The sequence below is a fragment of the Sturnira hondurensis genome, unplaced genomic scaffold (genome assembly GCF_014824575.4).
Source record: "Sturnira hondurensis isolate 20B ecotype Veracruz unplaced genomic scaffold, ASM1482457v3 Scaffold0009178, whole genome shotgun sequence".
NCBI classification, from domain to species: domain Eukaryota; kingdom Metazoa; phylum Chordata; class Mammalia; order Chiroptera; family Phyllostomidae; genus Sturnira; species Sturnira hondurensis.
In genome coordinates, this window is record NW_028081809.1 from 3,390,998 (window position 1) to 3,412,956 (window position 21,959).

The window sequence follows — 21,959 nt, forward strand, 5'->3', positions numbered from 1 at the left end:
AACCAAAGTGAATTTTAAAATGGCTCATGTGGTAAACAGATAAAACCACTTACCAACCATGAGTTAATCAAATCACACTTACCTTTGTAATGGCCAAAGATATGTGCGTGGAGAAGAAAAAACTTTATAAACTGTTAGGTTTTCAGCGATAATTACTTGAAGAGTTGAAGATTTGGGGAACAATATCAATAGTCAGAAAGCAAATTATTTGAATTGTTTCCTTGGCTCTTGATAAGTTGACAGATGTTGCTGATTCTGCCCAGTTATTTGGAGCCAATGCCACAATGAAGTGACTGAAGAATAGTCTGAATAGTCTGTGGAACAACTGCAGACAAGAATATTTTCAAAACAAGTTGAGAGAACACAAAATTGGTAAAACCTCAAGTGGAATCTGCTAAGATGTGTTAAAGTGAATGGTGGTAAAAATATATGTGAAGGAGGTTTAATTGGATAAATTTACAAAGCTTGTGAAAATGTAAAGTTTTTAAAGCCTTTGGTTATTTTATTATTCATCAGCAGATACTTTACAGAGAATATTTGAATTTGTCATTTTATTGAACTAGCAATGTCTACAGTGAATTTTACTCACTCTCATGGACTTTGCTATAATCAGTTTTGTGAATTTTGGTCAGAAATAGGAACTGAGTATCCTGACTTGCCCTACGACACAGCAGTTCTGCAGCTTAGTAGTGATTTAAAATATTTTTTATTTTGAACTCAGAGATAAGATTAAAATTTTTCTAAGTGTGAGAGCTGCCCTTGACCACTATTATCTCTTTGAAAATTAATTTTTGCTGCAGACTATTTCTTAATGAATTCAGCCTAACATGACAAAACAGTGCTTATTGCGTCAATTCACTGATGACAGCATTATTTGAACTACAAGTAATATCAAGCTTAATGAGGTGCTTCCATAAATCACTTTAAGTAATGATACACGGAGGCAAATATAAAGAATCTAAGAATTCCATGAATACCTTCCAAGTGATAAATATGCTCCATTAAAGTCGTGTGCTTGTGGATTGATGTATTAGGCAGTATCTAAGCTGTGTGAAATATTTGGAGTGAAGTATATAAAATCTTCATTGATCCACATTAACATAAGACCATTTGCAATTGATTTTTGATGGTAAGGAGAACTGATTTTGAATTTCAGTTACTTGAAATGTTATCCCCTCAAAAAGAAGTACATTCTCTTTAGTACACCTTAATAGGGGAATATATTGTACTCAGTTGTTGTTCTTATTATATTTCGAATTTCATGAATAAAAGTTTTGTNGTGTGCTTGTGGATTGATCTATTAGGCAGTATCTAAGCTGTGTGAAATATTTGGGGTGAAGTATATAAAATCTTCATTGATCCACATTAACATAAGACCATTTGCAATTGATTTTTGATGGTAAGGAGAACTGATTTTGAATTTCAGTTACTTGAAATGTTATCCCCTCAAAAAGAAGTACATTCTCTTTAGTACACCTTAATAGGGGAATATATTGTACTCAGTTGTTCTTATTATATTTTGAATTTCATGAATAAAAGTTTTGTGGAAATTTGTTTTCTCTCTATATGTACATACTTTTGTGGTATCCTGTTTTCCTCTTGGCCCACAAAGCCCCAAATATTTACTCTCTGCCTATTACAGAAAAAGTTTGCCAATTCCTGGCTTGGGGAAATGTGGCTCAGAACTAATCATTCTCCTGTCACTTATTCAACAGCATTATTTGGATTTGGTTTTAAAAATAGTATTCCTCATAACAAGAAAAATTTGGTACAGAGCACTTTAACTTTTATAGTAGTTCTTGGTCCTTATCCTTATGGGAGAGCTTTTTCAGCTTGCCATTTATAATGGAGTTTTACCCTGCATTTGCTGAGAGAAGGTATCACTTCATAATTCCTTCTAGATGTGCCCTTGGAAAGGATACACATAGATTGAGCCCCTGCCCAAGGCCAACCATTGCATTAATATGTATGTCTAATTAAAGCATTGAAATTTATTGACTTAAGCCTCCATGAGGCTGGTACAGTGTATTTTTGTTTTGTTCTTTATAAGAAAAATATAGCTCTGTCTCTTCAAGTGGATTGTTTCTGTTGTTTTAAAGCATGTACTACTTCATGAAAAATTTTAAGGTTGAATAAAAGTAGGAAGAAGGAAAAAGTCAACCATTCCCTGTCTGAAGACTTCCACTAGAAATATTTCGGTGTTTTCCTTTCCTGCTTTATGTCAATGGTATTTGAAGCATGCTTGTTCCAGCCTACCCAACCAGTATTGATTTTTATTTTGAAGGAAAATTTGAGAATGGTGTTGCAGAAGGAATGGTGGATCCCAACCTAAACCCCATTGCAGCCTTCCGACTTTCAGTTATTCAGAATTCTGCTGTCTGGGCCATTCTTAATGAGGTAAGACAATATATTACCTCAAACAGCTTAGAGTCTACTTTTCCCCCACATTTTGATTTCATATTTAAAGACTTTTGGAAATGAAAAATAATTGCCTCATTGTACTCTTCACAATTTTGTATTTCAGATTCATATTAAGAAAGTCACCAACTGATTATCTCCTAAGAAACCAATACATCATTTTTTCCTGTAAATCTGTTGATTAAAGATAACAAAGCATGTACTTTTTTTTTACTTGAACGCTACCTCTTGTGAAATCTACTGTAGATAGATGGTTGTCATTTCCACTTGGAAAGTGAACCTCCCACAGACAGTTATATTCATTCAAACCTAAGCTGTCCTCCAATTTTCACTGACTCAAACATTTTACACTTATGACAGCCTGTTAATATGACTTGTACTATTTTGGTATTATACTAATACATAAGAGTTGTACATATTGTTACATTCCTTAAATTTGAGAAGAAATTAATGGTAAATACATTTTATGAAGGGGGTACTTTTGAAATTCATTTATTTTACTATTATAGACCCTCTTTTATAGATTATCAGGGATTATATATATATAAATATACATGAAAATGTTATGGAGTTAATTTATTAGAAACACTTAAGAAGTACATATTTTTGTGCAGTAAATTTTTGAATCAATACTTTTTTTGAAAAATGGTTACCTTGCTTTTTTAAGTTCCTTCTATATTTTCCTTTGGAAATGCAAACATTATAGGTTAATGCCATTTTTCAAATGCACTGCCACTTAAGAGTGATTCTAGATTGACTTCCTAACTGAACTACTTTTTTACAGTACCTTCCTGCGATCTGTAGTTTTGCTTTCTGCGGTTTTAGTTATCCATATTCAACTGTGGTCCAAAAAATACTAAATGGAAAGTTCCAGAAATAAACAATTCACAAGTTTTAAATTGAGTGCTGTTCTGAGTAGTGTGATGAACTCTTGCGCCGTCCCATCCATCCCACCTGGGTCTGAATTGTCCCTTTGTCCAGTGTGTGCACCTCACTTCATGCATCACACAGGCATTGTGTATCTCACGAGACCACATTCACATAACTTTCTACAGTATGTTGTTATATCTGTTCTTAGTCGTTGGTCTCTTACCATGCCTAATTTATAAATTTTACCATAGGTATGTATGTTTATATATGGAAAAACTATCAAATATATAGGGTTTTGTACTAGCCATGGCTTCAGGCATCCACCTGGGGTCTTGGAGCATACCCCCCTTGGATAAGGGAGGACTTCTATATCACTGATTTCAAACAAAATATTTTCAAAGGCATTTGTCCTTCTTTAAAGCCAAGATTTAAAAAACCAGTGTCCATTCTGAGGTTTATTTTACTATACTGTGTATGGTGTATAGCAACAAAAAAATCAGTCTGATATTTTATTTATTATTATATATTTTTAAAGATTTTATTCATTCATCTTTAGAGGGGAAGAGGAGGAGAAAGAGGAAAGAGACATCAATGTGTGGGTGCCTCCTGTGCACCCCATACTGGGTGGGGACCTGGCCCACAACCCAGGCACGTGCCCTGACTGGGAATCGAACTGGCGACCCTTTGGTTTGCAGCCTGTGTTCAATCCCTTGAGCAACACCAGCCAGGGCAGTCTGGTAAATTTTAATGTGCAGGGGTGATGCCTTCAACCCAAATTATTACAGACAACTCATTACATTTCTTCTGATAGATGACAAACCCTCCCTTGTGATCTTTGTCTGTATTCCGTAAGTCTTGACGAAATGTTTTCTAGATGATGCTATTGTGTGTCATAACTGGTTTAATTTTAAAGAAAAACAAAATTGTAATATTGGTTTTTGGTGAAAGGTATTGTAGAAGTTGTGTTTTTTCAAGATGATTTATTTTATTGCATTAGAACTTAGAAATTCATATTCAAAAAAGTATTACTCTGAAACATGCAATTCAAATATTGCTTAGCTATAACAAAACTATTATCAGTTTTAGCAATCAGTGATCTTTACAAAAGTATTTTACTTCAAAAAAATTTCAGAATTATCAGTGTCAGTTCCCAACCAGTCTGGCATGCCTCAGGTGGGTCGCAGGTGGGTGACGAGTAACAGTGGTGGAAATTGATCCGGAGCTTTCAGTCGTCATTGGCTAAGGCCTTAGGTGACTGGGGATTCCAGCTGGCAGCTGTCTGCCTGACCAAACAGCACTGTTACGAAGTGACAGGCAGGGAAGCACTGATAGGGTAGTTTCCATTACTCCATATTAGAATAATTTTTAGTTACTATTTTTTTAAATAGAAAGTCACATGTTGCCAATAATGATTTTTATGTCAAACTCCACTTAAAATTTTTTATTGGGAATTTTACATTTATTTTTTCATTAAAATTTTACTGTTGGTTTTCTTATGAAATTTTCCTGGCTCAGTGCCTACAGGCAGATTTTACTTGAAAATAACATTTCATTACAAAATTATGTCACTAGCTTAACATACTAAATTGCTGCTAAGTATTCAGAGGTAAAATCTGGAGGTAGGTTCAGAAGTCCCTTCGATTCCCTGCTTCCTAAGCAGCCAACTCTGATTACAGGAGAAATGCCATGCTCAGAAAATCTAGAGAGGGGTCACAGTTGTTGCGGCCCCCTGCCATTCATTGGGACGTCTCAGGCTTTAGACTGAGTCTTTTCCTGATCGTCCCTGTTTCTGAGAATATTTTTAGCCAAATCTTGTCTATCTTCAAGGACTCCCCTCCCCATGAAATCTGTTACCAGTGCCTACAGGAGTGCCTACACATGGCAGATGCCCAGGCAGTGTCTGGATAAGGGGCCAGCTGTTCCAGCCCAACCCTCTTCCTTAGCTTGCTTTACCTACTATCCTTGCCACACACTTACATGCCCACTTACCTCTCCAGTTTTTGATTATGGGGAGTGTGTACACATGTGCATGTCTTCTCTCACCAACTTCTAACTCCTGAGGGCAAGACTCCAAGTCAAACTTCTTCCCTGTCCTCTGTGGACAGAAGGTGCTCAGTCTCATTTTGAGTTACTCTCTCCTTTCTTCAAGCAAGAAAATTAGTGGTAGTCCGTAAGAGTCATGTTAATGAGTGAGGGGTGTGGACAGATCAGCAGTGAGAAATCCTGGATCTAAAAGTAATGTCTTGACTTTGAGAGGACACTGAATCACTTTTACTAAAATAGAGAGTGGGGGAAATCAAATGGTAAAACTACTTATAAATAAGGCATGGCTTGGCGTCTGGTGTTTACTTCACATAAACTATTCAAACTCTAGACAAGCTATGCTGTCCTGAATAGTAGCCACTGGATACATGGTGGCTCTTTAATAAGACATTCAGCTCCTCCCTTGCACTAGCTACAGTTAGGTGCTCACTGGCGACTGGATTGGACAGCACAGGTAATAGAACATTTCCTTCATTGCAGAAAGTTCTGTTTGCCAGCACGGTATTGAGCTTGCTAATGTTAACACTTTAGAAACCAGAAAAATGAATTTTGATTATTACGTTAAAAGGAGACATGCAGAATATATCATAATGCAAATGATGGACGAGCATTTTGGGTGAGAAGAGGTTGAGGACCTATTTTTAGGATTCTAAGAGCAGCCAAGATTTATGTGTTTTATCCTAAGTCTCAGTGTTCTTCATAGCATACCCCCTATGTCAACAAAAGAGCAATGGTGTGAAGTAGATTGAAGCTTTGGAAAAAGTGAATGCAATGGGTTATTGAGCACACAGATGCATTTCTGTTTTAGACAAGTATATTAATTTAACCATTGGAAATGTCTTTGAACAAAGGTATTCCTTTTCAAATCAATGGTTCCATCACTAAATAATTAGGTATCATTTTATTATTTAAAAAAGCTTCAGCAACGTTAAGTATTCTTTCAAATCTGTCATAGTAAAGGAAAAAAGTTGTCTCCCAACAATGGTTTTTGTCCACAAAGACAAGTTTGGTTTTATGGAACAGCATGTTTGGAGAGATTGCTCTAATAACAGTGTGTATTTATAATAGCCAGAATTTTGTGAAAGACCCCTGATGACCTTGTATGATATCCTCCCCCTTTGAGTGTGGGTGGAACCTGGGAATATTATCCATAATTATGTTACACAGCAAAAGGTTATCTGGGGACAGCAGATCTTATGATATGAGCCCTTTAAACAGAGTTTTCTCAGTCTGGTAGCAGAAGTTAGAAATGCAAACCAAGAGGAAGCATCATTGGCTGGTGTTAAGATAGAGGCCACATAAGAAACACACACGGCCTTAGGGAGCTGAGGAAGACCTCAGTTGACGGCTGTGAGGAAAGGACCTTCATAGCCACAGGAACTGAATCCAGCCAACAACCTGGGTGGGCAAGTGGATTCACCTCCAGCAGGTAAGAGCCCTGGCTGCCAACACTTGATTCCAGCCTGAGACCCTGAGCAGAAAACTGTCAAGCCTGCCTGGACTTATGTGAGATATGAAATGGGTATCTAAATTTATGGTGATGTGCTATGTAGCAATGAAAAATGAATACAGTATTTAAAAGGTGAAGATTCCTTCTAGTATGGGTGATTATTTCTCAATAAATGCATGAGTAAAATCTTACTAGCATATCCTGTATCTGGGCCTCAGCAGGAATTTCTGTGCCAGAGATCTGTCTTCACTGGAAGTTTGTTGACAAAAACTTGCAGGATCTTAGTAATATTTCTAAAGGGACTGTCAGAATGAGACTGTAGGAGTAGAATCCAAGTAATGTATAAGGAACCTTTCTCCTGGAAGTATTACTTTATATTGATTTAGTTTGCGCTGAGCCTGTCAGCGTATTAAGAATGATGAACAGTGGTATTTTAAATAAGATATTAAAAAGGAAAAAACCCTTCTGCCTTTAGGTAGAGATCATATAATCTACTTTGTATTTGAAGTATTGTTTTAAACCAAAACTTTGTCTAAGCACAGAGCAAATCCTGTATGTCCCAGCCAAATTTTTGTACTATGTGAATGTTTTCCAAAATATCTCTATTTCCAAGCCATTAACTGCAAGTGAAGTTTTCATTTTGGTTTTTCCATTAATTTTTATTATAATGCTATACATACTTTTCATGTAGGTTGAGCTAAAGGAAAGAACGAGAGGCTAACATTGTCAGGTCAGAAATTGGGGTTGCCCTGGCTGGTGTGGCTCTGGACTGAGCACAGGCCTGCAAACTGGAAAGTTGCTGGTTCGATTCCCAGTCAGGGTTCACACCTGGATTTCAGGCCAGGTCCCCAGTTGAGGGGGTGTGAGAGGCGATCGATTGATGTTTCCCTTTCTTCCTCCTTTCCCCTCTCTCTAAAAATAAAGAAAATCTTTAAAAAAATAAATTGGAGTCATAATCATATCTTAGTGTTAAGGGAACTCTTAACGTATTCCATCTATTTTATAAAAAAGACAACTTTTCCAAGCTATGTATGGAACGTTTAGTTTGTTGTAAATTTTAATTAATCTTAACAGACATATGCCGTAACTACTATCCTTATTTTCTTTAATGTATGTGGACATATAACACTAACAAAACTATTACCACAGTATTTTTAATAAAAGAATTTGTTATATATATATATCAATGTCTGTGTATAAACTCTTCTCACCTGAAACGCTGCCCTCACCAGTATGGATGCTAACTAGATCACTTTCAAAGGAACAAACAAGAATAAGCTGGCACTCAATTTGAGTTGAGAATTTGAGAGACAATGTCCAAGAAACTAAGTGTTGAATGGACTGTTCTTTGTGCTGTTCCCAGTGTTGTTAATGTTGCAATGAAAATGTTGAGTCATGTAGTAAAATAAGGAGTTTTTTGTGGAGTGTACTCTCAGACATCGCTCCTACAGCAAATTGCCCTGGAATCAAAAGTTCGGTATCCTAGTGAGCGTTCTAATGCTATTGAAATTGGGTGAAAATACCCCTTGAACACATTTTCTGAGCCCTAAAAATGGCTGATATCGCCAGAACCGTAAGATGTACTGCCAGCAGATTTGATACTTTTAATTTAAGTATAGACAATAATGTTTTCTAGGAAAGATTTAGAAATCAGCTGATTAAACAATCATGTTTCACTCATAGAATGAAAAACTGTGTTTCTCACTGAGAACACTGTTGGGAAAGATGGGCTTTGCATTTGGGGATATTTCTGGAAGTAATCCTTGGAGAAGCTGCCCGAGGAACTGCTTTTCCAGGTTGTGCATTTTCTTTGTCTTTAATGTATTGTACATACTTCTTTACAATGTATTCACTGGTTGAAGGGGTAATATCTGTAGTAATATCTTGAGTACCTGTTAGACTTTTAAAGGAAGACTATTTTCAAATATGCTGCTGTAACTTAATAACTGGCCCTGTTGACTGTGCCTTTCCATCACTGTTTGTGCCACAACCGTTCATGTGTATTGAAATAAAGAAGTTTAAAAAGCCATGCTGAATTCAAGACTCCTAATAAAAATACGTATAAGACTTAATGGGCAGCAAGTTTTTGTTTTTATTGGTTTTGTTTAACATTGATAAAAGAATATTTACTTGAATTATTTTCAGTTGGAAAAACAGCGGTGGGTCTTCTATGTTGGTTTTAGAAAATCTTTTAAAGAAAAGTCTTGATGTTAAGACAGTGGTTATCAATGCGATAAGATATTCACTCATATATTATGTGCACTATACAACTTCCAAATTAAGTGTAGCCAGATGGGCCTGTTCACTCTAAGTATTGTGTTTTTGTTTTGTTTTGCAGAGAAAAGAGTGTTAATAATATTTAGAGCCTGAAGGTTAGATTAAGATAACATACCCTACATAAAAGTTTAAAAATAACCCATTACAAAATGGAGGCAGCATATGTAACCTAACAGTGGGGGAAAGGGGAGCATATTATTACCACATTCTCCAAAAAGAGAAGCCCTTTCAGGAACATGTGTAAAGGACCCATGAACGAAGTCAAAGAAGGGTAGGATTGAGGGTGGGAGGTCGGAGGAAAGTGGTGGTGGGAATATGGAGACAACTGTATTTGAATAATTAAAAAAAAAGATTAAAAAACTCTTTCAAAAAGAATTCATATTAAAAAGCTTGACCTTTCTAATTTCCTCATACCTTCAGTATTTTGTATATCATTTTTGTGTGTACAAATATTAGAATAAAATACATGCGTTAGTTTAAAAAAATTTATTATAGAAATGTACATTTAATTAGTTTTAAGGAATGTATTTGACAATAATGTTAACATATATTTCCTCAAATTCACAAACTTTACACCTTTAAGATATCTACAATGAGTTTACTTACAAGTTTCACAAGAAATCACTTCACCAATACTGTTGACACAGTTAAGATGTAACAGTCTCACTTTTTTTATTTTACTCTGTACTTGTAGAAGGAACACATTGTGTGGGTGAAGTTCCATCCTAGTGCTAGTGATAGCCCGTAGATCAGAATGAGAGGTGCAAATGGATAGAGAAGAATTACTGTATTTTTCAAAAATGGCAATGCTGGAAAATAAAATATAAATTCATTTTTAAAGAGGAAATATGACTTATAAATGAGCATTCTGAAAGACAACTCTTATATAACATGTGGGGCCAAAGAGGAATATTTTCAAAAAGATGATGCTGTGCAGCCAGAACCATACCACTGAGCTGTACTCAAAGAAACTGCTCTAAACTTCAGGGATTTACCAGGAAAGCAATAAAAAATCCACTCAGTGAAGCCACAATCTTGCAGCATGCTAATTGTATGACATGACACAAACATCTCCCCTTAACTGGAGAAAGGCCTCCCTATCCAAACAAGCTATTACAATTTGAGGGGATTAGGTGGTCTCTGGCAAAGCAGCCAAGAGGGTAAGGACAGTTCTGACCAGTGTAGCCAGTCATAGATGAGTAACGGTTTGCATTTTAAAATCCTAATCATCCAGAGTGACAGGAAGGGTTAAAAAAAAAAAGTAACATTAAGTTATAAGATCTCCAGATTTAATTTAGCTCTATTTAATGGAAATAATTTCTTAACAAATGAAGAATAATGTAAGTATGTTTCTCATTGACATTAAAGTAAACTGATAGCAGGATTTAACAATAAACTTGCAAACACATCCTCTGGTCAGTAGAAGTTGGGTGGGCCTGATCTTCTGGAATCACTTACAGAACCATAGAGTGATCATAAAAGTGGAAAATGAGGCAAAAGTTTTAAAATTCATCCCACCAACCGGTTCCTCTCTCTAACCTATCATTGGTGACCCAGAACCTGAGAGCCTGGGAAAGAAACTGGTCATGGGTTGGTTCCAGTAGGTAATGTGGAGATAATATCGTTTAACATGATTCCTTGAAATGATAAAATTTGTTACACACCTGCCATGCTGCTTTTGAGATGAGTGGCCAGGACCAAGTTACTTATTTCTCTCTCTCTCTCTCTCTCTCTGCTTGTTTCCTCATTTGAAAAATGGGGATAAGTAAACCTATATTATATATAATTATGAAGATTAAATGACATAATCCATATAAAATACTTGGGACAGTGCTCGCGAGGGCTCCATAATTGTAAGCTAATTGTATTAGTGTTACAACTTTCCCCCACCCTGTTATGTTCTCAGACAACCAAAAAAATTAATTACTTACCACTGTATCCCAGGAAGGTTACATAGATGTAATAGCCAACTGCAATCAACCATAAGGTATTTCCAACAAAATATCCAATGAATGTGTCTGTTAGGATGACATCTGGTAAAGAGATGCAGACAATGACTCACTTTTCATTGCATTCAACAGACTTGAATAATATTTTAAGAAGTAACTGTTACTTACGGTTGATGAAAAAAAGTTGGATAAAATGCAGAATGAGTAGGAGAGGATAAAAAGCATTCAAATGCACATCGAAGGCATAGCCCCACTCCACATCACAGTCTCTGCTCTGTCGTTTCACTAAATACTTGTTAGAGATAAACCTGAAGAGCAAGATTAAAGTTTCTTTTCATAATACAATAAAAAATTCTATAAATGTTTGCTGACTGCCTTCTGTGTGCCAAGCACTATTTCACACACAGGAGTTTGAGCAGCAAACAACAGACAAAAACCTCTGCCTTCAATCTCATGGAAGTAAACAATAGAATATAAATACATGTTAGTGGTACTATGGACAAAACAGTAGAGAAAAGTAGAAAAGCCCTGGCTGGTGTGGCTCAGTGGACTGAGTGCCTGCCTGCAAACCAAAGGATCGCCAGTTTAATTCCCAGTCTAGGGGCACATGCCTGGGTTGCAGGCCAAGTTCCCAGCTGGGGGCATAGGAAGGGCAACCAATCAATGTTATCTTTCGCACAACATTTCTTTCCTTCTCTTTCTCCCTTCCCCTCTCTAAAAATAAATTTTAAAAATCTAAAAAAACAAACAAAAAACAGAATACAGAGTTGAAATGCAACAATAGATATGATGGTCAAAAGAAAGCAACACCTGGGTGAAGACCCAAGGGCAGTGACAGGATTTCCCCCCAGCAGAGCATTCCAGGCCGGAGGCGGCCAAGTACAGAGGTGGAGGAGATGGTGCAGTACAGAGCAGGTGGCAGCGTGCCTGCATGTTTGAGTGGGTGAGGAGACCAGTGTGCCAGGAGCAAGTGAACAGAGTAGCAGGAAATGATATCAGAAAAGAAATAGGGAGCCAGATCGTACTGTCTGTGACCATTTTAAGACCTCTGTATTTTACTCTCAGTGAGAAAAGAAATCACTGGATTTCCCCTAAGAGAGACTTATGTTTTGATCAGGTTGCCCCAGCCACCACTGCTCTAGCTGCTCTGTAGAGCAGGCTACAGGGACAAAAGTGGAAGAGGAGAGAGCAGCTCAGAGTCTCCTGTGAGAGAGATGAACCAAGTGCTAACGGTGGAGGTAGGACAGTGGGATGCACGATAGTTAGAAGGCAGCACCAACAGGGTTTAAGTACTGGATGTGGAATATGAGGGAAAAAAGTCAAGAGTGACAGATCTTTGCTTTAAACAAATGAAAGACTGCCATTGACTGAGGTGGGAATGGCTGCTAAAGAATGCTTTGGCGCACGAAGGAGGTTGCAGGAATTTGGATTTGGATCTGTTATGTGAAAGATGTCAATTAGTACAGAATAACAAAGTCCAGAGTTTGCCCCTGACCGATGTGGCTCAACTGGTTGGTGTTGTCCCACAAAGTGAAAGGTCAGTTCGATTCCTGGTCAGGGCACGTTCCTGGGTTGCATGCACGTTTGGTCCCTAGTGGGGGTGTGTATGAGAGACGATTGATGTTTCCCTTTCTCCCTCCTTTCCCCTCTTTCTAAAAATAAATAAATAACATTTAAAAAAATGTCTTAAAAATCTTTAGGTCTATCTTAGATTTTAGAGAAGAGGGCCAAACAAGATATAAACTCATCAGTGTGTGGATGATATTTGAAGACAAGGGCCTTAATGCAATCACCTACAGAATGCAGACAGGGAACAGGTCCAAGGCTTAAGGTCAGAGAATCAGGTGGAACTAGTAAGAAAAGAGTGGCCAGTGACGTGTCTAGCCATAAGAAAAATTATTCAAGCTTATGCCACTGTTCCACAATACGGGCCACAAGTTTAGTTAAATTATGAATAAACAAAAGTAAAATTTGGCTTCTGGCCTAAGATGGAGCATAGCAATAAGACCTTGACCTCATCTCCTCCCAAGAACACACAGAATGTACACCTACAGAGCAATTCCCCCTGAAGAAAAATCACGGGCTGACCAAACAGCTTCTGCACAACAAACAGAGAGCATACAGAAACAGTAGGAGAGACAGAGACAAGGCGCCGCTATAGTGGAAACCCCACCCCCAACACAACCACCTGAACTAGGGAGCGTTTCACTGAAGGGCCCACACGCAGACTCACCCACCCTGGGACATGGTGAAAAGTGGCTTAAAAGGCACCTAAGCTATCTGTCAAAAGCAAGAAAACCTGGAAATCGTGGGAACTCTCTCCAGTATCATAGGTACCAGAGAGGACCAATTGTTGCCCTTCCCCGCCTCTTCATCACATGGGCAGGATGATGATGACCCAGGCACTCTAGCAAGGCCAGCTAAGGCTTTCAGGCACACAGCATCTCCTTCCTTGGCTTGTCCCCAGGTCTCCCAGTGGCCTGTTCCAGTAACCACTTCCAGCTGCCCAGCACAGTTTGCCCCTAGAACTTCCCATGGCTCATACATGCTCTAGTTGTAGCTCCCACCCTAGTGTGGCTTGTCCCTGGGCCTTCCACACACTATGCTGGCTTCAGCTTGCCCCCAGAACTCCCCACAACCCAAGCCCATTCCAACTAGAGCTCCAACTGACCTGCCAAGACAGTGCTGGTATGAACTGCCCCTATACCAACTAAACTACAACTAAAGCTCCAGCCCCTGGTGTGGCTTGTCCCAGGACTCCCTGCAGTCCTAGACCCTCCGACTACAGCTCAAGCCAGCCTGTCAACATGGTCCTTGTGAGGCCCAACCCCAGGAGGCCTGAGCTAGCTCCAACTGTATGTAGTCCTAGCTAGTCTGCCAAGGCAGCGCTAGCGCAGCTTGACCCCAGGGCTCCCTAGAGCACACAAATGCTCCAGCTGCCAAAGACACCAATGTGTGCAGTTTACAAAGGGAAGCCCCTACACAAGGCGGTGCCTTCAAGACTGAGAGAGGTTGCTGTTTTGCCTAATTCAAAGAAAAAAAAACAGAACCAAAATGAGATGAAAAAACAGAGAACCAAAATGAGACAAAAAACATGTTCTACAATACACCCATGAGCCGAAAGACAGGAAATGGAAATCACCCAATTGAACTAGAAAACAGAGGGGAAAAAGAATTAAAAGAAAAAAGAGAGACTGACCTCCAGTCAGGATGGCCAAGTAGGTCAACTTGGAGCAAGTCAACTCCCACAATCACACCAAAATCACTACATTATAGAACAACCACTGAGAACCTCCTGAAGTCTAGCTGAACAGAACTGCTGTAATTAAAGATATAAAGCAGCAGGCATGTCAAGACTGCAGGAGGAGTGGCTACTGGGACCAGGCAGGTCCCATAAACATGGTGCGGCAATTACAAAATGTGAGATATATGCAGCTGCGGTCTGCCCTGAGAGTGAGGAGTCACAGCCCCACACTGGACTCCCCACACAGGGGGACACAGTGCTGGGAAGGAGTCCTTATAACACCATTACACTGGGCTGTGCAAAACAGCCAGGACTGTGTCCAAAGGCAAAAGGGCTGCCAGAGACTAAGGCTACTTTTAAAGGGACTACACAGACTCACTGACTCTTGAACTTACTCTTAAACTGAAGTGCGGGGCTGCAACTCAAGCAGTGCCAGAAACACACGAAGAGGAGTGGAACTGACTAACTTCAGGGTGAAGGCTGGAGGGGCAGTGGTTGGGACAACTCTTACCAGGGACAAAGTACTGGGAGGTGTCCTTGTTCCTTGGTTGATGTCTCCTCCCCCCAGCCAGCCCTGTGCATACAGGCACCAAATCTGTGGTGCTCTTCATAAAACTGACTAACACTGTTTGCTTCACCCTGATCATTCCTAAGATCTCAACTTGCTTGCTAGGGCCGTGTCTCCAAGCCGCTCCTCCACATAAGTTGCCTGCCTTGGCTTGTGCTGCAGAAGTTCTGCAAACTTCAAATAAGCAGCAGCCAGGCTCAGCATGCATTGTAACTCTTCCCAAGAAGCCCCAAGCTCACTACCAGCAGAAACCAGTCTCAACTTACATTCTAACTTTCAGCTGGTGGCCCCAATCCTGGTACAAGTGACAGCTGATCTCAGCCTGCATTGTAGTGCCCAGCAAAGGGTCCCAATCATGGCACACGTGGCAGGGAACCTCGGTTTACTGTGTAGTCTCTCCCAAGCACCTCCAAGCGCAGCACAAACAATACCCAACTGCAGATCACTTTACAGTGCTTGCCAAGAGGCACCAAACCCAGCATGACAAGTGGTAGCCCACCTTGACATGCACTGAAACCACTCCCAAAAGACTCCAGCCCCAACACATCTCCAGACCACAGTAGAGAATCCACCCAACCAGCTTCACAAATGGTACACCCAAAGGGTAGCCTAGGGCTGGTGTCACAGCCACACTAGGTACTAAATCAACACCCAATCTGTTGGGTCAGGTCCCACACAACAGCTTGTCCACTGCAGTCACGACCAACCTTCACAGTCAGCCTGAGGGTCAACCCCACCCAATGACATACAACCAGGAAGAGGTACAACTACAATAGGAGGCCACATACACCCCTTGTGCAACGGGCTCAGGTGACTAGAAAGACTGCAACACTGTCCACTTCCTATGTAAGGTCACCCTAAAAAAACAGGAGACACACCGTATAGACCTAGTACATGGAAATAAACACAGGGAGTCAACCAAATGAGGAAACAAGTCCTCAATAAAAGGGCAAAACTCCAGAAGAACTAAATCAGTTAAAAACAAACAATCTACCTGATGCAGAGTTCAAAATACTGTGCAATGAACTTGGAAGAAGAACATATGAACTCAGGGAGAGCTTCAACAAACATACAGAGACAAAAAAAAAAAAGAACATAAGAACCAATCACAACTGAAGAATACAGTAACTGGAATAAAGAAAACAGTAGAGCAAACTGACATCATGTTCGATGAAGCAGAGGATCAAATCAGTGATGTGGGAGGTAAGGCAGTAAAAAACACCCAATTGGAACAGCAAGAAAAGAATCTTAAAACATGACGACAGTTTAAGAGACATGTGGGACAACATCAAATCTACCAGTTTTCAAACCACAGGGGTCCCAGAAGGAGAAGACAGAAAAAAACACTGTAAACATATTAGAAGAAATAATGACGGAAAACTACCTAACCTGGCAAAGGAAACATACATACAAATCCAGGAAATGCAGAGTCCCAAACAAGATAAACCCAGAGGCCCACACCAAGACATGTCATAATTAAAATGCTAAAAGTTGAAAAAAAAGATTTTTAAATGTAGCAAGAAAAAAGCAATCAGTTACATGCAAGGAAGCCCCCACAAGATTACCAGCTGGTATCTTAACAGAAGCTCTGCAGGCCAAAAGGAAAGAACTGGCACAAAATATTCAAAGTGATGAAAAGCCAAAACCTACAAGATCACTCTAACCAGCAGAATACGATGTAGAATTAATGAAGCAAGAGTATTCTAGACAAGAAAAGCTGAACAAGCTCATCACCACAAAACCAGTATACAAGAAATGTTCAAGGGGCTTCTTTAAGCAGAAGAGAAAAAAATATGAATAAGAAAATATAGGAAAAAAATCCCACTGAAAAAAAGCAAACAGTAAAAACTATGGATCAACCAAGCTAGTACAAAGGTTAAAAGAGAGAAGTAGGAAGACCACGTGTAATTACAACAATAAATTAAGGGACATATACAAACACACACGCAAAAGAAGTAAAAAATAATGACAAAAATAAACATGGAGGGGGTAAAAATTATAGTGAATATAGACTGTTTGAACATAAGTGACTCTCAACTTGAAACAGTCTGATATAAACATTGCCTGGTATATAGGAAGTACACGGTAACCACAAACCAAAAATCTACAAGAGATATACAAAAATAAAGAGAGAGAAATCCAAATACAATATTGTAGGAAAAAAAACCAACATACAAGAGGAGAGTAAGAAAGGAGCAGAGAAAAATCACAAAGATAATCACAAAACAACTGATAAAATGGCAATAATGACATATTATCAATTACTTTCAATGTAAATGAATTCAATATTCCAATCAAAAGACATAGGGTGAATAGATTGAAAAAGCGAGACTTGTATATATGCTGCCCACAAGAGACCCACTCCACATTAAAAAAACACACATTAATGAAAGTAAAAGGATAGAAAAAATACTTCATGTAAATGCAAATAAAAAGGTAGGCAGCAATACCTGTATCAGACAAAACAGATTTTAAAACCCAAGCTGTAAAAAGAGACGAGATGCATTTCATAATGATAAATATTTTAATCCAACAAGATGACATAACTTGTAAACATCTATGCACTCAATGTAGAAGAGATACATAAAGCAAATACTGACAAACACAGACCAACAGCATTACAATAACAGTAGGGGACCTTCACATTGCACTGACAAAACTGTCAACGAGAAAATATTGGCCTTGAATGACACATTAGACCAGATGAACTTATAATTAATATTTTTAGTATATTTTACCCAAAAGCAGAATATACTATTTCAAGTACACACTGAACATTTTCTATGACAGACAATATGTTGGGCCACAAAACAAGTCTCAATACGAGGTAGGAGACAGTCGGAAAGGAGAAAACTCCGGAGGTATCCCAGGGCTAAGATAAAGGACATCAATACAGGACAGAGACCCTGTTCTAAGACCGGTTGTTCCCCCTTTCTGGAAAAGCTCTGAATCATGGTGACTCACAGATGCACCAGCGCAGAAGATGCCACATGACCCCTACTTCATTATAATAATAGCATTATAATAAATTAACATTGTGCAACCCCCTTCTCTGATGGCCAATCAAGGAAAATCATGGGAGACCAAATGTGCAGTAGCTTTAAAATAATATAACTATTTGTACATGCACAATAAAAGCCCACCAAAACTAGCCAGGAAATACCCACCCTGTAAGAATAGAATCCCTCCAGCACCTGAGGTCAATCTCTGTTCTGAGTTGGCCTGCTCCCATGAGTGTGGCCATGAGTTCTGTGGAGTGTGCTATCACTTAATAAATCTGATCTCTCTCTTTCTGCTATAAACTCTGTGTGTTTGGTTCAATTCTTTATCCACAATCACCAAGAATCTGGTTACATGTGCCCACACGTGACAAATACATTTAGGAAGCCTAAAATCATTCATATCAGGCATATTTTCTGATCACAATGGTAAGGCACTAGAAATCAATTAGAAGAAGAAAACATGCCAGAAGTCCTGCTAGTCTAGTCTTTGTTCCTGTCTGGGTACCAGCTTCCTTCCACAGCACCAAGGCCAGTACCTGAGGCCAGGGAAGGAGAAAGAGTTACTTGGCCTTAATTTTGCAGATCTCTTGTCCACAACACTACACAACTGCTAGAAAAGACAAGAAACTGAACAGATCAGTACTGAGGCGATTATATCCAAAGAAAAATTAGGAGGAAAAAAGAAAGGGAGAGAAAAAAGAAGGAAGGAAGAGGGCAGACACAAAATAAAAACACCCTGTAAAAAACTGAAGGAAAACCAGAAAATAAAAGTGACCAAAACCTGAGGAAAAGCCAAAATCAGTGGAAAAGCCAGAGGAAGAGGAAAAAACAGAAGGAACTTTTAGGGAAAGGCTGACTCTGTCTCTCTAGGAATTTAGAGAAGATATACACAATAGGCATTTAAGCAACGATGACATGGTTAGAGAAATAAATGAATTAGATGAGATAAGGATGGTAAGAAACAAACTTAAAGTGACGCACTGGAAGGTTAATTGAAACCACTCTTATCCCTATTTAATGTACGTCACCCTGATTTTTTTCGATATTAACATTACCATATAGCTTTCTTTGAATTTACATTTTCCTGAGAAACCTTTGTCCATTTTTCTACTTTTAATTTGTAGCTATTAGTGGTTTTAGATGCATCTCTAGTTTCTACATCTCACTGTTTATCATATTTGGAAACAATCTTCAGCTCTCTGCATTTTAATAGGAGAGACAGCTTTACTCATTTATACAAAAAGACACCTAACAGGATATAAAATGAAAAAAAATGTTACTAACGAATATGTGAATATGGTATTTTTAAAAGAAAAGGGTAGAATTATGAGCGGTTTTTAAAATTCTGCTTACTTGTATTCTTCCTTACTTCTAGAATGTACACACCTCCACCAAACCAACACTGCAAGATATGCTAATGGGACTGCTTTAAGAAGAGGAAGAAAAAGAATGAGATAGAAACATGGGTACAAAGGGTGTAAAATGGCAATGAGTAAGTACCTATCACAATATCCTTAAATGTAAATGGTTTAAATGCTCCAATCAAAGGGCGTATAGTAGCTGAATGAATGAGAAAACATGACCCACACATACCCTGTGTACAAGAGACCTACCTCAGAACAAAAGACCTACACAGATTGAAAGTGAAGGGTTGGAAACAAATATTCCAAGCAAGTGCACAGGAATAAAACACCAGGATAGCAATACTTGTATAAGACAAAATAGACTTCAAAACAAGGGCCATAAAAAGAGACCCAGAAGGACACTTCATAATACTCAAGGGAAGAATCCATCAAGAAGACATATACATTATAAACATATGTGCATCCAACATAGGAGCACCCAAATTTATAAGGAAAATCTTGGAGGACTTAAAGAAAGATACAGACAGCAACACCTTATACTAACACCCCACTGTAAAAAAATGAATAGATCTTCCAGACAAAGTAACAACAAGGATATTGCAGCATTGAACAATACCCTAGATCAAATGGACTTAAACTGGTATATATAGAACGTTTCATCCCAAAGAAACAAAATACACAATATTCCTTTCCAATGCACATGGAATATTTTCTAATATATAACACATAATAGGACACAAAACAAGCCTCAAAAAATTCAAGAAAACTGAGATAATATCAAGCATCTTCTCAGACCACATGGGCATGAAACTAGAAATCAACCTAAGAAAAAAACTCAAAAACACTCAAATTCATGGAGACTGAATATTAAACAATGAATGAATAAACAATGAGATCAAGGAAGAAATCAAAAAGGTTCTGGAAACAAAACGGAAATGAATGTATAAGAGTCCCAAACTTATGGACACAGCAAAGGCAATCCTGAGAGGGAAGTTCATAACAATATAGGCCTACCTAAAGAAGATAGAAACACTTCAAGTAAACAACCTAACCCTACATCTACAAGAACTGGAGAAACAACAACAAGGATAGCCTAGATCAAGTAGAAGGAAGGAAATAACCAAGATCAGAGCAGAATTAAATGACATAGAGACTAAAAGAAAAATTCTAAGGATCAATAAATCCAGTAGCTGGTACTTTGAAGAGATAAACAAAATTGATGGGCCTTTAAGCAGACTTATCAATAAAAAGAGGGTCCAAATAAACACAATCAAAATTGAAAAGAGATGAGATTACAACTGATACCACAGAAATACAAAGGACTGTCAGAAATTACTATGAAGAACTATATACCAAGAAATTGAAAAACCTAGGTGAAACGGAGAAATTTCTAGAAAAATATAATCTTCCAAAACTGAATGAAAAAGGAGAAAGCCTGAACAGACTGATAACAGCTGATGAAACTTAAGCAGTAATAAAAAAAAAACCCAGCACACAAAAGCCCTGGACCAGATGGTTTCACAGAAGAATTTTACAAAACATTTAAGGAAGACTTAACCGCTATCCTTCACAGACTATTCCAAAAAATCCAAGAGAGAATATGCCAAAACTCTTTTTATGAAGTTAGCATCATCCTAGTCCCCAAAACAAATAAAGAAAGAAAACTATAGTCCATTATCACTGATAAACCTAGACACTAAAATCCTCAACAAAATATGGGCAAACCGCATCCAGCAATACATCAAAAAAGATCATACACCATGATCAAGTGGGATTATCCATCCCAGGGATACAAGGATAGTACAATCAATAAACCTAATATATCACATAAACAAAAATAAAGACAAAAATCACATGATCAATAGATGCAAAAAAAGCATTTGATAAGGTATAACACCTATTTATAGTAAAAACACTCAGCAAAGTGGAAGTAGAGGGAGCATTCCTCAACATAATAAAAGCCATATACAAGAGACCTACAGCCAACATAATATTCACTGAGCAAAAACTAAAAAAGCTTTCCCACTAAAATCAGGAACAAGGCAAGGATGTCCACTTTCATCACTTCTAACCAGCATAGTACTGGCAGTCCTCGCTACAGCAATATGACAAGAAAAAGAAATAAATGGCATCCAAATTGGAAAGAAGAAAGCAAAACTGCCATTGTCTGTGGGTGACATGATAGTGTACATAGAAAATCCTACATACTCCACCAAAAACTGCTGGACCTAATAAGTGAATTTAGCAAAACAGCAGGATACAAAGTCAACATTAGGAAATCAAAGGCATCTTTATACATCGACAATGAAAGATCAGAAAGAGAAATCAGGGAAAAAAATCCCATTTGATATAGCAACAAGAAAAATAAAATACCTTGGAATAAACCTAACCATGGAGGTAAAAAACCTGTACTCAGAAAACTACACAACACTGAAGAAAGAAATGAAAAAAGACACAAACAAATGGAAGCATACACCATGTTCATGGATCGGATGAATTAACACCATCAGAATGTCCAAACTAACCAAAGCAATTTATAGATTCAACACAATACCTACTAATGTACCAATGGCATATTTCACAGATATAGAACAAACATTTCAGAAATTTATATGGAACCATAAATGACTCTGAATAAGTACAGCAATTTTGAGAAAGAACAAAGTAGGAGGGATCACAATACCTGATCTCAAACTATATTACAAGGCCACAGTAATCAAAACAGTCTGGTACTGGCCTTAAGAACAGACACAGTCAAATATCAGTGGAACAGA

At 38.2% G+C, this 21,959-nt stretch overlaps 2 protein-coding genes across 5 annotated transcripts in view; one reads left to right on the forward strand and one right to left on the reverse strand.

Moving 5' to 3' along the window:
• The window catches only part of MGAT4A (alpha-1,3-mannosyl-glycoprotein 4-beta-N-acetylglucosaminyltransferase A), a 131,511-nt gene extending 128,190 nt beyond the window's left edge, over positions 1 to 3,321 (forward strand). For all 3 annotated transcript variants that reach the window (XR_005068001.1, XM_037056804.1, XM_037056805.1), the window contains exons 15-16: positions 2,285 to 2,397; positions 2,525 to 3,321. Coding sequence is in view for 2 of the 3 variants with exons in the window: in XM_037056804.1 (XP_036912699.1) it covers positions 2,285 to 2,397; positions 2,525 to 2,551 (140 nt within the window). In the remaining variant the exon portion in view is untranslated. The remainder of the gene's footprint in view (positions 1 to 2,284; positions 2,398 to 2,524) is intronic.
• A 6,208-nt stretch (positions 3,322 to 9,529) lies between these two features.
• UNC50 (unc-50 inner nuclear membrane RNA binding protein) overlaps positions 9,530 to 21,959 on the reverse strand; it is a 33,314-nt gene continuing 20,884 nt past the window's right edge. For both annotated transcript variants that reach the window (XM_037056806.1, XM_037056807.1), the window contains exons 4-6: positions 11,176 to 11,315; positions 10,990 to 11,091; positions 9,530 to 9,867 (exon numbers count right to left, since the gene is read on the reverse strand). In XM_037056806.1, the coding sequence (XP_036912701.1) occupies positions 9,731 to 9,867; positions 10,990 to 11,091; positions 11,176 to 11,315 (379 nt within the window). In that variant the 3' untranslated portion in view covers positions 9,530 to 9,730. The remainder of the gene's footprint in view (positions 9,868 to 10,989; positions 11,092 to 11,175; positions 11,316 to 21,959) is intronic.